The following is a 14,551-nucleotide window of genomic DNA, read 5'->3' as shown; positions in this document are numbered from 1 at the left end:
TTGTAATTAGGATATCTTACCTATCAAAGTTATACAATCCTAGCCTTTCATTGTTGAAGATCATCGATCGCATTGTTTTAGCATAGATTTTAAGTTCCAACTATGCCTTAGCCATCATCAACAAATTTGATAATCGCTAAAGAACCACTTTTTGTGTTTTCTTTGATCTCTAACATTGACAAGCACCAATCGAATCGAATGATATAATAAGTTTAATCCTTTCCAACACAATATTGATGATGTCTAATGATTTTCATAACATTCAAGCTTCATAAATCAATTTAACACAAACGAACTCTAGATCTTGTGATTTAGCAATATTTGTTAACCCTATTCTTTTATATATATAAAATGATAATTATGGCTAAACTATGAACCAATTTAACTCGATCGTGTTTTATCCAAATCCACCAAAACTTTAGGTGTTTATTTATTCAAGCTATGCTAAATCACAAATGGACCAACTATAAACATTTTTCTGAAAACTAAATAATATAATTTATTAAGGGGGAAATTTCCTTACAAATAGTTTTATTTTTCTAAAATTTTGCTCCAATATTTAACTTCATACAAGCTTCAAACACCTCGACAAGGTGTTTTTAAAATCAATACCAAGCAACTCATTTAACTAAGAACCAAAATCCAGAATTGAAGGGTACAATACTTTTACGATTAACTAAAATTAATGAATATGATGTTGGCATCAATGATTAATTTGGCCAATCCTTTCGAATCTCGAAGTAATAGTTCATATCCAAGTAGCACTTGCCATCATCATCCACAAACTGCAACAAAAATAATAATACAAGCTAAAGATTTCTTTAAAATATTTTCAAAAAAACATGAATAAATTTAAATTAATCAAATCGAATTTACCTTTGTTTTTGCACTATAAGATCCCCTTGCCAAGAAACCAGAAGGAGTAGTCTCTTCTTCTAGTTCATACGTGTAAGGCTCTTTTTGAGGACTAAATGTTCCCAACATCACTTTATTATTCTCGACTAAACAATGAGAGCGTATACATTTTTCAATCGATAATATATAGTTAGAAAATCATACATATAATTTAAAAGTTTAATTTCCTCATGAATATTCACAAAGAAAAAGAAAAAAAAGTAAGAGTTACCTCTTACTCCAGCTTTCCAAACAGTGTTGGTGTATCGAAGACCAGAAACAATGTTATTAGTGACGGTGAAAGAAAATTTGAGACGATAACGGCAACCATCCTTGAGTGCGAATGCAAAGCCCTTCGAATCAGGCACAAAGGGAATTGGCAAAACTAGATCATCACGATCAGAGCTCAATATCGTCAGCGCCTGAAACTCCACATTTGGTTCAAGTACCTCTGCAAACATAAACATATATATATATCAATGCATGAACAATATCATTAAGAACAATATTATTATAATTGCTAATGATCAAACTATTAATTATATATATATATATATATATATATATATTAAGAAAGGATGAAATTAATTAGCTCTCGAGATATAATTAAGTTAGTTATGACGGAACAGACTTACAAAAAAATAAAATTAATTAAGAATTCTTAATTAGTAATATAATTACCCCCAACATCATTAAGATCAACGCTGCCAAGGAGTTGCTCCTTCCACTTCCTCAAGCTCTCGTCATCCTATGCATGGTTTCCATGAGAAGGAAGTCTACTGTTATCGCATCATTGAACTTTCTATAATGAATGAAACAATTGCATACAAATCAAACCTTATCCATCTCCAATTGTTCCTTGAGGGCAATTTGCGGGCCGAGCAAAATAGCTCGCTTCTCATCATCATCATCACCGCCATCCTCGGAGACAATCGAGGTAGAGCTTAGCTTGCGAGCCATCTTGTCCTCATCATCACTATTATCATGTCCGCTTTGGGTGCTATTTTCCTTCTCCTTATCCATGGGTACCAAAATGACAATGGAGGCCTAGCTATTGAGCTAATGAAAATTTAGCAACTTCTCTTCTCGTGCCTAACATTCAATCAATACGCGCACGGGGTGCAAGGAGATCGAGGTGAGGGAGGAGAGGCTTTTGGAGGGAGAGAAGGAGGTAGATATACGACAAATGGAATGATTTTAGTGATGGAAATCACAAGAGCCATTGGTGAAACAAGAGTAACAAACGGCTAAAAAATAGGACAAGTGGTAGGAGGGTAAACAATTCAATCTCCCTCCCTTCTATTTATCTTAATCAAAATTCTATTTTAAGTAACATTTCAAATTATTGAAAATAAATACTTTAAAGTTTTTATAACTTTACACGAATAAACTCAAATGACCTCCTAGAGTTCATAGATCGATTGGAATCCAAAATTCGAGGAGAAAATATACAATTTTACTTTGAACTCTCTATGTGATCATTTAAAAGTATTTTAGACACTTTAAATTTAAAGTTTGAGAAAGAAATTTTAGTTATTTGATGAATTAATAGTCGTGTTTTATCTATTTAAATTTAAATTTAAATTTTGATTAAAAATGATTATACAATAATTTTTTATCAACGCTATTAGATGAAATATAAAATTTGTATAAAAAATAATATAGAGTAAAATGATATAAGTTAAGTTTGAGTAAATTATTTTTTAAAAAAATAAAGTGAAATATATTTGTAAAAATTGTGATAAATTTGATCAAAATTGCAAGATGACTATATTTAGGCGTGTGCTTTAGATTAGTTGAGTGATCGATTAAGTTTTAATAGACATAATGAATTTTGATAAGTTTGAACTTTGAAGACATTTAAGCTTATTTTGAAGACATAAATCAAGGAAGGAGGAGGGGAGAGATTTTTTTATTTTATAACAAATAATTTTTTTAAAAAAAAATGGTTTATCATATATATATTTATACTAATCTTTTAGAACCCTTGTAGTTCTATTATTTTTATCCTCTTTGTTATTGGTAGAAATGTTCATATAATTCAAGGTGAATTTGTAATAAAGATAAAATAACAATACTAAATTATAAGGATACATTTGAAAACATTTATGAGACTGTGTTGTGATAAAACAAAATAATAGAAATATTTTTAAAATATAGTTAAAATTATGGGATAAAATGAAATATTCTCTCCCTTTTTTCCATGATTTAGTTTGATTTTTCGACTTCCCGTTTTGGATCGACACTCGAAGGGCTCGCGAGGCTGCTGCAAAATTGGGATCTTCCTGTCGAAGGCGAGTTTTCTTCCTCCTTTTCTTCCTTTTCGATCCGCATCTGTTCTTTGCCGATGCTGATCCCTTTTGCTCTCTTGATGTTCTGATCTGCCGCCGCCTTCTTCCAGCTCTTTAGGTTAGCCGTCTGTGTGGGTAGATATGGTGAGGGCCGTTGGTTTGGAGTTCAGGTCTGTGCCGGTGGTTCGGGCTCTTTCCGACGGAATAAATGGAGGTGGAAGGGTGGCTGCGCCGGTGAAACGACAGAGCTTTTGCCGTTGATTCATTGTCTTCTTCCCTCAACACTTCCTTCCGCGGTGGTGATCAAGGTCAGATCTGTGTTGATCTGGTGAGCTAAGGTTTATCTCTCTCTTTTTTTTATGTTGATGTCGCTTAGTGCTATAATTTTGTGTTTACTTGGACGGAAGTTGGAAATAAAAGAAAGGAGGGAAAATATTTTTTTTTAAAGATACTTGGAACGAAGTAGAGAGAAAGAATGGATTTGATTCGATCTATTTCTTTTTTTATTTTATTTTGGCCAAAATTGGGCAGTAGTGAGCAGGTAGTTCATGGCTCTAATGTAAGACATCAGTCCTTGAAAGTCCCAATTTTGCAGTTGTCTGCATGAATTTTATTAATCAATTTTTGATACATCAACTTGAGTTTTCTTTGATCTCAAACTATTTTTACATCTTCAATTTTAATTGATTTATCTCGCTTAAATATAGAATACCTTTTGCAATTCTACCAGTAGTATTTATTGTTATGCTAATAGGTCTTGCCAACTTTCGCTCTAGCTTGGCTAATGTTTATGAACTATCAATTTATTGAAAATAATACCATTATGCTTTAGATTTAGAAGTCATACTAATATGAAGTAGGGCATCTTTTCTAAAGACCTTTGGCAATTGTGTTAATGATTGGTGAAATCTTCATATCGTACACTTCAAGATGTTTGGCACCAACTACAATGCCTGAACACTATGCTTATGGAAGTGTAAAAGCTATGATGTAGAAAAAATTTAAGATGTTTTGTTTTTGACATAAAGACCTCACTTAAATAAGTTGACCTATTTATCTCAATTTTTTCAAATAATTGTCTTCAAAGTATATTGAATAGTTGTTGTAGAGAAATAAGTTGCCCAACTTTTAAATGTTTGAATATGTATAATAGTTTCAAATAATGTTATGATTCTGTCTATACCTCGAATTCTCCGAAGGCCATTCACAAATCCCCCTTCCTCATTCCCAATGAGGAGGATAAGAGAGTTCCTTTTTCTTTCCAAGATGTTGCTGCCTCCTTGCTCGCCGTGGTGTCAACTTCACAATAAGACACTTCGTAGTATGCTTCCCTTTCTAGTGCTTTGATGTACAGTATCTTTTCTAGTTTTCAATTGTGGCCAAGTTCCTATTTGTCCACATGAGCTAATTTTTGCCCAATAATGTGGTTACTTTGTCCATTTCTTGTTTTTGTAATAGTTTGATTACAGAAAAAATTTACCTTGTTTGGTTTTAGAAACAATTCCAAAAAACTGACGAATCCTTTTTACCTTTTGATGTTGCCAAGGATCATGCACCTTTGTTTATAATTTTTCCCTTTGGCTATATATTGCCTTTTCCAGCTATATGATCACTTTTGGAATTGCATTCTACAGTCATTGCCATTAAGGAAACTGCCTAAGTAAGAGTTTCATGGCATCAAGACGACATGTTAGGTACTCTCCTCTTGCTGCAGACGACAATGATGATCACATGAAGGAAGACCCTCGCTTTGCCTACAACCCCAAGGCCTTTGATAGAGTTCCATGGAAATCAGTTGCTCTTGCACTTTTTCTCCTGGCCCTTGGGACGCTTCTCCTTATTCTATCAGTTTTCATCTTTACAGACTACATGGAGGGTGAGCAATCCCAAGCATATGGCCTCTTGGCGCTTGGTATCCTTGCATTTCTTCCGGGTATGTAGTGTATAGGTCTGACATCTGTTTGCTGAATGTCAACATTTTTTTGTCTCAATGAACTTGTGCACATGATGTTCCAAATTGCTCCATTTCTTCCCCTTGCTCCAAATTTACTGATGTAGACACAAGTATCTTGTTGCTTTCCCTTTCCTTCTGTTTGGGCTGCTTCCCCCTAAATTAGACTCTCCCTTGGGCAAAGTTGATGTATCATGTGTATTGAATCATCATTTATGTTTATTGCAGGTTTCTATGAGACTCGGATTGCATATTACTCCTTGAGGGGTGCACCAGGGTATCGGTTTTCTGCCATTCCCAGCTAGTGCAAGTCACGTGAATCATAAAGCATGGGAACATGATACATCATAAAAATAGCAGTTCGACTCCACCTCAATCTGCGTTACCAACTTTGTTTTGCATACCTTGTTATGCAACTTTGATGGTTGCTCACACATGTTTCACAAATTTTCAGCGTCTATAAATGCATAGTGATCTTATAGTGAAGACTTTTGACTTCAGGTTTGTTTATCGCCTAGTAGATCCATGTTTTGTGATGTGTTTTTTCTATAATTCATGTTGCGTATCTCACTGTTTTGTTTGTGTTAAATCCTTTTACCTTGGAAAAGGAAAGAAAACAGGGGAATCAAATGTTGGAAAGATATCACTGAATAGAAGTCTTGAGTTTGGAAACATTTCCGCAATAAGTTTATTTTTGGAACTTTTTCTCAGTGTTTTCAATATTTTTTTTTTGATAATAGATAAACATCATTTCTCTTGGTTCATCTATTGGATAAATCCTACACATAACTTATGCATATTTAACAAGATTCAAATTCTGATTCTTTTAGTTGTTCTTTTGAATAATTTATCACTCATCATACTTATGAGAATAATTTTTTTTCAATATCATATTACAATTCTAATCCTATCGAGCATAAATTATTAGTGGCATTATATCATCTAAGTGATTTTTGTTCAACCTTCTTATCTATAATATGACATATTATGTAAATTAAATTATGATATTTTAATTAAACAAACTAAACTGGATAGTGTGGGGTTGGGAGGGGGGAGGACTATAGCAATAAACCACAAAGGGTGCAAATAATCGAAAATGTCAAATCCTCCTTGATCTATCCGTTTTGAATGGATCAAAAACGAGAGATGGGAACCCATTTGGATCTAATTATCATCCATGCAGAAGACAGCAAGATCACAAATCAAATAAATCCCATAGTTTTAAATTTCATTCCATGCTAATTAGCACTGGTGAAAGTTATAGTTGCACCCATTCATAGACATAAAATAAGCCTCCCCTTCCTGCTAGTCTTTGTTCTCTCAAGTCCATTTACTATGAAGAATGAAAAAGTAAATAAAAATTGTTAAAAAATGAGGGAATATAAATAAAAAAATACTATATAGTTCCACTCTTGCAGGTGCCAATGTTGGCACACCAAGAACAACACCAGATCCTATTTAATTCTGAAACTCCAACTCAACCAAAAAAATAATAATAAACCATGATTCATCCACTTTATCAATCTATCCACACTAGAATGAAGAAAAAAAATGTGGTACGGAAGAAAACAGAAAAAGAAATTGTGGGTAAAAAACTTCTAAAGCCAATGCATATGAGCAAGAACTGGCTTTTCACAAAATTACATACATAAAGTGAGTTTCTCAGATATACAGAGAATAATTTTTTTTCCCTTTTGTTCTTTTATCTCAAAATGAAACAGCATCGAGCATTGAGTTATATAACACAACAAGAATGGAGACTTCATCAACCTTCAGCACAGCACGTTGCAGTCCTTGTGAAAAAAACTGTACATTTTCGGCACAGGCACAAACTCTTCATCATGGATGAGTTTTCATTTACAAGGGCACCTCTCTCGTATGGTTAGGAAAAAGAAGAAACTTTCCCACTGATGTTAGAGGTGGTGTGTGATCCCTCTGATTGAATGCTTTCATCACCGGTGGCAATTTGCCGGGAGTCGGAGAGAGAAAGGCGCCTAGACTTCCCGGTGGCAGCTTCAAGAGGAACTTCTAGGGGTGGAGGAGGGCCTGACGAGGAGACAAGGAAATTTCTCGCCATTGGAACATCAACCGGAGAGGATGGAGAAAGACTGTAAGCATACAGCCCCATGGGTGTTGCCATAGGATGGTTAAATTTGCAATGGGCTCCAAACTTGCAGATGCCGTATCTCGAATAAAAAATGCACAAAGGTTCTCCCTGCCATAAAGAAAACAGGACCCTATATTTAGCCAGATCCATGATGAAAGATGCGCGAGGCAGTATACAAGTTGCCCCTATCAATTCTAGCATGCAAACATCTAGCTGGCAACCAAGTATTGATTCCCAACAATACAAAATACCAAGGATCATTACAAGCAAGCTACCACACACAGGGTCAATGTACAGAAGATGATCCCAAGTTCCCAGAGTCAAACAAAGATACATAACAAATCACAATTATAGAATAGAGGTCAATCATTGTCAAATTTACAAGAAGCCATACAAGAGAATTGTGTTTCTAATGATGTGTGTAATTAGAGAACAATGCAGGATGCAAAAAAGGAACCCAGACATTATCATACAAAGAATTGATGTCACAGCAAAAGCAATGAAATTAATGAAAGGAAACGTGTGTGAAAAATGTCAATTTATTATCTTGGATAACAGACACCTAGAGCATCATGAAGGAACAAGATGAGTTTGTGAGAAACATACAGGGCGTAAGGGAAGGCCTAACGGACTCAGCAAACAGTTAGGGGGAGGAACGATTCTCTCTCGAGGATGATTGAACTTGCAGGCTGCACCAAATTTACAATCTCCTGTCTTCATATAAAATTGGCATTCAGGTTGATCTGATCTTTCAGGGAAGACACTGTCCCTTGCCATTATGTACTGACCCATGGGAAGAGCATTTGATCGGTAAGATGGGACTGTCCCTTGAGCTCCTGCACCTGTTTCACTTTGGCGAGATGCCCCAAAAAACGAAGTTCGTGGCATAAGCAATGGACTCTCGGATGATGAAACAGCTCCTAATTGTCCCTAAAGAGGTAGAAAATACTTGTTATAGTAGCATAATCCAATATGATAACAGTATGTAAAGGGGGAAATCATGTAGTTAAAGAAGGTATAGTAGCAACGAAGTAATTTGGTTATAGGGGAGTGTTTGGTCTTGAGGTCTATCTATATCTTACGGAGCAGCAAATCATGCGCATAGATCCAATTATTGATATCAAATATAACAAATTGTTAATAAAGAATAAAATTTCCCAAAAACTCAAGTAATAATGTTATAGAAGATAGAAACATTCTAACAGAACTATTTGATACCAATTATCTTTAGAGCTATGAAGCATCAAAGACTCGTGATAACTATTTCCGGGAGAACTAAAACACCCAGTTAACATAAGATGACTGCCACTGGCATGGAATTAAATTTACCAAATGTTGAGTCTCTCATATTTACAATGAACTTGGGAAAATTAGTTAACTTGCTCAAATATATAAAACACTAAATATTAAGAACAATTAATAGAATTCTTAACACCCATGAGCAAATAATGGGTCAAATATTCCTGGCATAGTGCTTGTTATCCATGTTATAATTCAAAGCTGGATAACATTAGCTGCTCAAATGGTTGGACAAGTATTAATCAGAAAAGCTAGTCCAGTTTAAGCCAAAAATATTGGTGTCAAATAACAGTTCAACGCAAGTCAAAATGAAGGTCCAGACTTCAACATGGATGTTTTGTTTTCAAATAATCCTATTTTCATATTCAGTGATTCCTGTATAGTTTATATTTCTAACAGCAATAGTAATGGAAACACAATGTTTGCATTGCACTAAACAGTTAGCTGGGAGTATGCTGGAAAACTGATTCAACGGAGAACTGTGTGTGAAAATACCGCTGCTCCATGAAAGGGATACCAATATTAAAGATGTTTAGGCAATGTATATGGTTTATATCCAAAAGTACTATATGCTTTCCATCCAGCTGATACATGGTTTACTATTGTAGGTACGTCTTGTTGTACATTTGTGAAGTAATATGGTTACACTAAGAAAACGGCTTCAAGGGAAAAGAGGCTGCACTATAAATCAGATGACCATAAGCATTCGTTGTGCCAAAGGTCTCTCTATAATTTTGTTTCCATACTTGAGAGCAAAATAAAAATATCAGAGCAACTTCAGAAAAAAAATGAAAGACAAGAAGGCTTTGCCGTATGTGCTTGCTTTATCCATTTGAAATCTAATAAAAATCCTGAGTGGTGTTAACCACTAATTCATATATTCTTTGAATTGGAGAGAGGAACTTTTAAGTTATCCCATACTGGAGCTATGCCTTGAAAGAAAATGATGCCTTCAGACAAAGGAAAAGTTTAAGATAATCTAACATTCTCAAACAGTCTCATCCTTTGGCAGTTGTAGGAACTCTTAACCTTCCAAGACTATCTTCCTTTTGATCCCTATCAAATCCTAGGAAAGCTGAAGATTCCAAAGATATAAGACAAGGAGTGAAAGAAAGTGGGAATAAAACACTTTTGAGATTTGACTACTTTTTTACCAGCAACCATCTTCTACTTACTCAGCCCACTGGCCTTTCCTTCATTCATCTCCCTGATTCTAATTTTGCTGTAAGTAGCTGCCTGCTTTGTTTAACTTTGCTAAGAAATAATAATTAACTGAGACTAATGTAGAAATTAGTCATATAATATATAAATTATACAAAATTTGCTTCGACATGTGAATAAACAAACAGATAAACAGACCTCTGAAATAATACAAAGTTGGCTCTTTACTCTACAGTCAGCTATAAATGGTAAGGATAAGTGAAAGGAGAATCCAAGATGCCCATCATAGAGAACCAAGAATATAGTTCTCTTATTTCACATAGGCTAAAAAGACTAAGGGATGGATCCATTAACAGAATAATATCGACTAAAATAAAATAGTGTAGGGCAATTATAATTTAGCTCCTTCTCAATTTCAGAAAAGAATAAAAAAGATGAGCCCATGATCTGAAATCATTTATAACTTAAATAGTTTCAGTTGACAACTCCAACTTCATGTGTTTTTTAAATTTAAGTTCTTTATGGACAGAGACATGGGAGCACACTAAACTTAGCTTCTAAAAAATTCAGTGTTAAATTGAGAAACTCTAATAATCTAGTTATGCTAGACATGGAACAAGTATATCATGTTTTGTCAACATGAGCTATCACAAAGTAAGGCTGATCCAATTTACCAGAAGATTAAAGCACTGATTGGGTTGATTTTGAAGAGCAACAAACAAAAAACTTTCATCTAGAATAGTAAGAGAGGAAATAAAAAAGCTCTTTCAAAAATAAAGAGAAAGAAATATTGTCATGGTTAAAGAAAAGAAAGAACAGACTAGCTGAGCAGCAGACTTCAATTTTTTATTTTCATTTCAGAGGACATCAAATAAGTTTGGTCTCCAGATCATCAACTATTTAGATAATAAAAAATAAGAACAGAAAGCAAGGATTGACGTACTATTCATTAGAGGGAGACAATTACATGATTATTACTGAGTTTTGGCATATATATCTGTGTCAGTAGCAAAAATCCTGGTTAAAGGAAAGCTTATACATTACAATTTTTATATATAAAGATGAGTTGCAAATCAAACATTTTTTTCTCAAGTTAGGATAATTTCTAAATAAATGAATCAGACCATCAAAATAAATTACCAATTGATAATTAAAGATCCAAATAGATACCTATCTGCTGATAATACACATACCTGATGGATCCTAATACTCCTCCATCTTGGCTAATTTGAAATGACTTGGATTTAACCAACCATATATCCACGAAGGATCTTTGAATATGGCATCACTAACCTATTGCTTTTGCACACTAACTCACACAATTTTGTAGTTTTGAATATGTCATGGTCAAAAATTGGCTCTAAGTCCACTTCAGCTCAGGGTATATAAATTCATGACTATAAATGCATCATGCAAAATTGCACCATTTGCACACACAGTAGTTCACAAGAAAATTTAAAGAAAAAATTAGTATAACATGCCATATAGATATAATTACCTGTATTGAAGCATCCATCTTTTTCTTAATCAGAAAAATACAGAGTTTTTCTGAATGATCCAATATACAATCAACGATGATATAAAATGATCTTATTTGTCCTGTTTATAAAAACTCTAGAAAGCAAAGGAGTTTAAAACAAAGTTTGACTCACCGGAAATGTGTTCCAGCTAGGTACTTGAACCAAACCTTGAGGAACAATCACTTGAGCATAGCTTGAAAGACCTTGCCATCGTGGGTTAGCGATGAAAGAAGCTCTTGACAAGGGCCAGTTTGTCAAACCCCCAGAATAAGATTGCTGAGAAGTAGGAGAATGTACACCAGGATAAACAGTAGAGCCGCGTAGTGAAACCATTGTATTAGAAGGCTGTGGATGGTGAAATTTACAAGTGCTGCCAAATTTACATACTCCAGTTCTCATATAGTATGCACATTCTGTTTCATTCTACATCAATGTAAACATATGTTATACACAGATCATAGTTACACACTCAGCAAAAGCTTCAAATACATAATCTTAGAGATTAGCAAGTAACAGTTACAAACCGGACGAATTGGATAGCCTAAAACATTTAGTTGGACTCTCCCAACAATCCCTGCCTTGTCTCTAGGATGATGAAATTTGCATGTAGCTCCAAATTTGCATGTAGCCGTCCTAAGATAGAACTAGCAAAACGCAAAAGAAGACTGTTGAAGCAGGAAGATCATAAAACAAGACCCAAAATAATATTTAAAAAAATCATACATCATACACCTAGGCAAAGTAACATCTAGTTCATGTGTACTACATAAATAAGAAAATTGACATCTTTATTCCATTAATATTTTTTATATTATTCAGGAAAAGTACAATAACTGTAATGCTCTAATTAGTTTAGGTTTCAAATAATAATAGGAAATAGATGCAGAGAAAATAGTATATGCACAAGATGGAAAGAGTAAAGAACTATTGGGAGACAGTTACCTGACATTCAGGATGTCCAACCCTTTCAGGATATCCTCCCTTAATACTTGCTGTAGCAATAGCCTGGAGGTTGACAGGTTCCAACCAAAACCATGATAATTATGACCTCATGTAATATATACAAAAAAATATAAAATGGAAAGTTATATTACAAACTCAAAGGAATAGAGAAGAAACCCATATAAAAGAGTATTTGAGCAAAAATGGCAACTGCAAACAGCCAAGCACCAAACCAAAAAAGTGAAACCACCACCAGCACCAAAGCCTTCAACCATGTATCAAAATACTTACTATGTGTAAGAAATTTAAAAAGAAGGATGATCCATCTCATAATGATTATCTGGTAGATAATAACCTTTTGCTCAACTAGATGTTGGTAGTTCTTGCCATATATACATCAACAGAAATTGTGGCACCACAGACGAATTTTACAAAAATAACTCTCAAGATGGCATGCAATCTAGCTTATTCTTACTTGTAGTCAGTAAAAAAAAGTCATGGCTTTACCATTGAAGGTATCACTGCAATCATGTAACCAAATGAAATGGAAACAGTCCTGAGTGTTCGCAATTATTTTTATTTGGAGTATTATCTGAGTGCAAAAGCCAAAATTGGGAAGCAACAAATGCAGAAATTCATTAGGATGACATTGAGATGATTGGAGTACGCTCAGTGGAATGTGGATGAGATATATGTCTCCAGACATGTGCCAGGAGAAATGAAATCTGAAGAAAGCTTATATATGTTTCTGTAACAATTGCAAGATAGACTCCTTAGTAAAGTGAATAACAGACTACACCGTCAGTGCATTGTTAAATTAGTCTAAAGGATACACTTGTTTAATGCACAAGTTACAATAATGTTGATGCGTTGAAATAGAGCAATGCCTTAATTATATAGTTAAAAACTAATAAATGATTTTATACGAAAAGTTTAAATCATTCATCATGTCATCGATTTGCCAGTTAAAAGACATACAACACTTGGAAAAGGACAAAGGTGTAAATGGTCACACAATATCATTCATAACAAAAAAAAGGAGTTAGCAAGAAGGGCAAGAAAGAAACTGGTTTACCATCTGTCTATTAGGAGGATGATTGTATCTGCAGGTCATCCCGTATCTGCAAAGGCCGGTTCTAAGATAATAAGTGCAGTCAGGCTCCCCTGGACGCTCGGGGTAGGGTACGGATTCCATGGATTCAATCTCTCTGATGCTCATTTGCCACATTGCCTCTGCACTTGCAACAAATGTGTGGGCTTAGATTACAAGTAAAGTTAAAAAAGAACAAGCTTCAGCTGAAGACAAAATTTTAAAGGATGAACAACAGTGTCAGGAAATAGAAATCATGCTCAATTTAGATCAATTGCCCCGATGCATTTGTACCCGGAAGCACAACTACTTCCTCTACTTAACCAGAAAACTTCCGTAACGAGACCGGACGGGAGATAACAGTTTTGTAGGAAAAAAATACAAAAAAGAAGCAACTTGGGAGAAAGAACATCGAAATTACGAAAATATGGAAAGATGCTAAAAAGGAATATAAAAATAAACCTTTCCAGCGTATTGTGGCTTCTCGCAACGAAAAGCCAGCAACTTCCCAATCCAATTCGTCAGACCCGGATCGCCCCACTAGCCTCGGCCCTAGGACGACCAATTTTAACTCCATAACCCCTCAACCCGAAATTTTTCTGACGAATCTAAAGAAACTACGAAGCGAAGGCACGTGATCGGGGGTGACGAAACCCTAGCTAGCATACGGAGGAGAGTAGCGATGGCAGCTAACCTTCGTCCATAGAGGGGCGGCGCGAATGGGACGTCGAGGCGGTTGCCTCCGTGACGGACACAGAGGACGCCCGGGCGCCGCGCTTGTGGACCCCGGCGGCGGCGTCGTAGTCCATAGGCGGCGGGCGACCCTCAAAAGGTCATGGAAAGAGGAGGAGCCAGGGCCGAAGGGGGGGAGCTCCCATTAGGGAGGAGGGGGGAGAAAGAAATGGAGTGAGAGGGAGGCGAAAAGAGCGGAAGAGGAGAGACTCGAGTCTCCCGTCTCCTCCACAGCCACAAAGCGTGAGGAAGAGAGAGAGAAGGGAGAATAAAAACCACAGCCATCCGCTCCGTATGCGTTTGTAGAGGTGGGTGCTGTTTCATTTATCGATTTATGGAAAATAATAAAACTAAAATCAAACGTAAAATATTTATTTATTTATTATTTTAAAATTGAATAAATAAATATAAATCCATATTCCAAATTTTTTTAAATTTTTATTTTATTTTCTTCATTTATTTTAAAAATAACCTTGCTAGTTTACTTAGGTTAGGTTACTTGTGAACACAAGGGCAACGTGATCATGTTACTTTATATTTTTAATTTGTGCGAGTTGACTATTC

General features: G+C 35.1%; 3 protein-coding genes across 6 annotated transcripts; 1 reads left to right on the top strand and 2 right to left on the bottom strand.

Annotated features, from left to right (window-relative positions):
• Positions 1 to 710: 710 nt before the first annotated feature.
• LOC141844063 (rho GDP-dissociation inhibitor 1-like) lies at positions 711 to 1,917 on the bottom strand. Its single transcript, XM_074732055.1, has 5 exons — positions 1,732 to 1,917; positions 1,576 to 1,642; positions 1,127 to 1,345; positions 877 to 1,001; positions 711 to 785 (listed from the first exon to the last, which is right to left on the bottom strand). The coding sequence occupies exons 1-5, from the start codon at positions 1,915 to 1,917 to the stop codon at positions 711 to 713; spliced, it is 672 nt and encodes a 223-aa protein (XP_074588156.1).
• Positions 1,918 to 3,080: 1,163 nt separating this feature from the next.
• LOC141840889 (uncharacterized) lies at positions 3,081 to 5,636 on the top strand. 4 transcript variants are annotated; one of them, XM_074729005.1, is made up of 4 exons: positions 3,081 to 3,188; positions 3,296 to 3,493; positions 4,820 to 5,118; positions 5,365 to 5,636. In XM_074729005.1, the coding sequence occupies exons 3-4, from the start codon at positions 4,857 to 4,859 to the stop codon at positions 5,439 to 5,441; spliced, it is 339 nt and encodes a 112-aa protein (XP_074585106.1). In that variant the 5' UTR covers positions 3,081 to 3,188; positions 3,296 to 3,493; positions 4,820 to 4,856; the 3' UTR covers positions 5,442 to 5,636. The 4 variants fall into 4 exon arrangements, with proteins under 4 accessions (XP_074585106.1, XP_074585088.1, XP_074585082.1 ...); XM_074728987.1 differs by having other exon boundaries at positions 3,296 to 3,513; XM_074728981.1 differs by having other exon boundaries at positions 3,296 to 3,523.
• A 1,018-nt stretch (positions 5,637 to 6,654) lies between these two features.
• On the bottom strand, positions 6,655 to 14,248 carry LOC141843892 (zinc finger CCCH domain-containing protein ZFN-like). The gene is made up of 7 exons (XM_074731919.1): positions 13,950 to 14,248; positions 13,241 to 13,398; positions 12,166 to 12,228; positions 11,748 to 11,867; positions 11,356 to 11,646; positions 7,850 to 8,173; positions 6,655 to 7,351 (listed from the first exon to the last, which is right to left on the bottom strand). The coding sequence occupies exons 1-7, from the start codon at positions 14,062 to 14,064 to the stop codon at positions 7,019 to 7,021; spliced, it is 1,404 nt and encodes a 467-aa protein (XP_074588020.1). The 5' UTR covers positions 14,065 to 14,248; the 3' UTR covers positions 6,655 to 7,018.
• Positions 14,249 to 14,551: the final 303 nt, after the last annotated feature.

The sequence above is a fragment of the Curcuma longa genome, chromosome 1 (assembly GCF_044706935.1).
Source record: "Curcuma longa cultivar G26 ecotype Majalengka, Jawa Barat chromosome 1, ITB_CL_G26_1.1, whole genome shotgun sequence".
NCBI lineage: Eukaryota > Viridiplantae > Streptophyta > Magnoliopsida > Zingiberales > Zingiberaceae > Curcuma > Curcuma longa.
Note: the sequence above shows the minus strand (reverse complement) of the source record. Positions and strands in the feature narration are given on the sequence as shown.

Excerpts from the sequence above, each read along its gene's own strand:
- LOC141844063 (XM_074732055.1), bottom strand. The coding sequence starts at position 1,917 with ATGGATAAGGAGAAGGAAAATAGCACCCAAAGCGGACATGATAATAGT. Across the intron at positions 1,643-1,731 it reads AACAATTGGAGATGGATAAG|GATGACGAGAGCTTGAGGAA; the intron begins GTTTGATTTGTA and ends AACCATGCATAG. Across the intron at positions 1,002-1,126 it reads TTGGAAAGCTGGAGTAAGAG|TCGAGAATAATAAAGTGATG; the intron begins GTAACTCTTACT and ends CTCATTGTTTAG.
- LOC141840889 (XM_074729005.1), top strand. The coding sequence starts at position 4,857 with ATGGCATCAAGACGACATGTTAGGTACTCTCCTCTTGCTGCAGACGAC. Across the intron at positions 5,119-5,364 it reads TATCCTTGCATTTCTTCCGG|GTTTCTATGAGACTCGGATT; the intron begins GTATGTAGTGTA and ends TGTTTATTGCAG.
- LOC141843892 (XM_074731919.1), bottom strand. The coding sequence starts at position 14,064 with ATGGACTACGACGCCGCCGCCGGGGTCCACAAGCGCGGCGCCCGGGCG. Across the intron at positions 13,399-13,949 it reads CCGCCCCTCTATGGACGAAG|AGGCAATGTGGCAAATGAGC; the intron begins GTTAGCTGCCAT and ends TTGCAAGTGCAG. Across the intron at positions 11,868-12,165 it reads TTGGACATCCTGAATGTCAG|TTCTATCTTAGGACGGCTAC; the intron begins GTAACTGTCTCC and ends GCGTTTTGCTAG.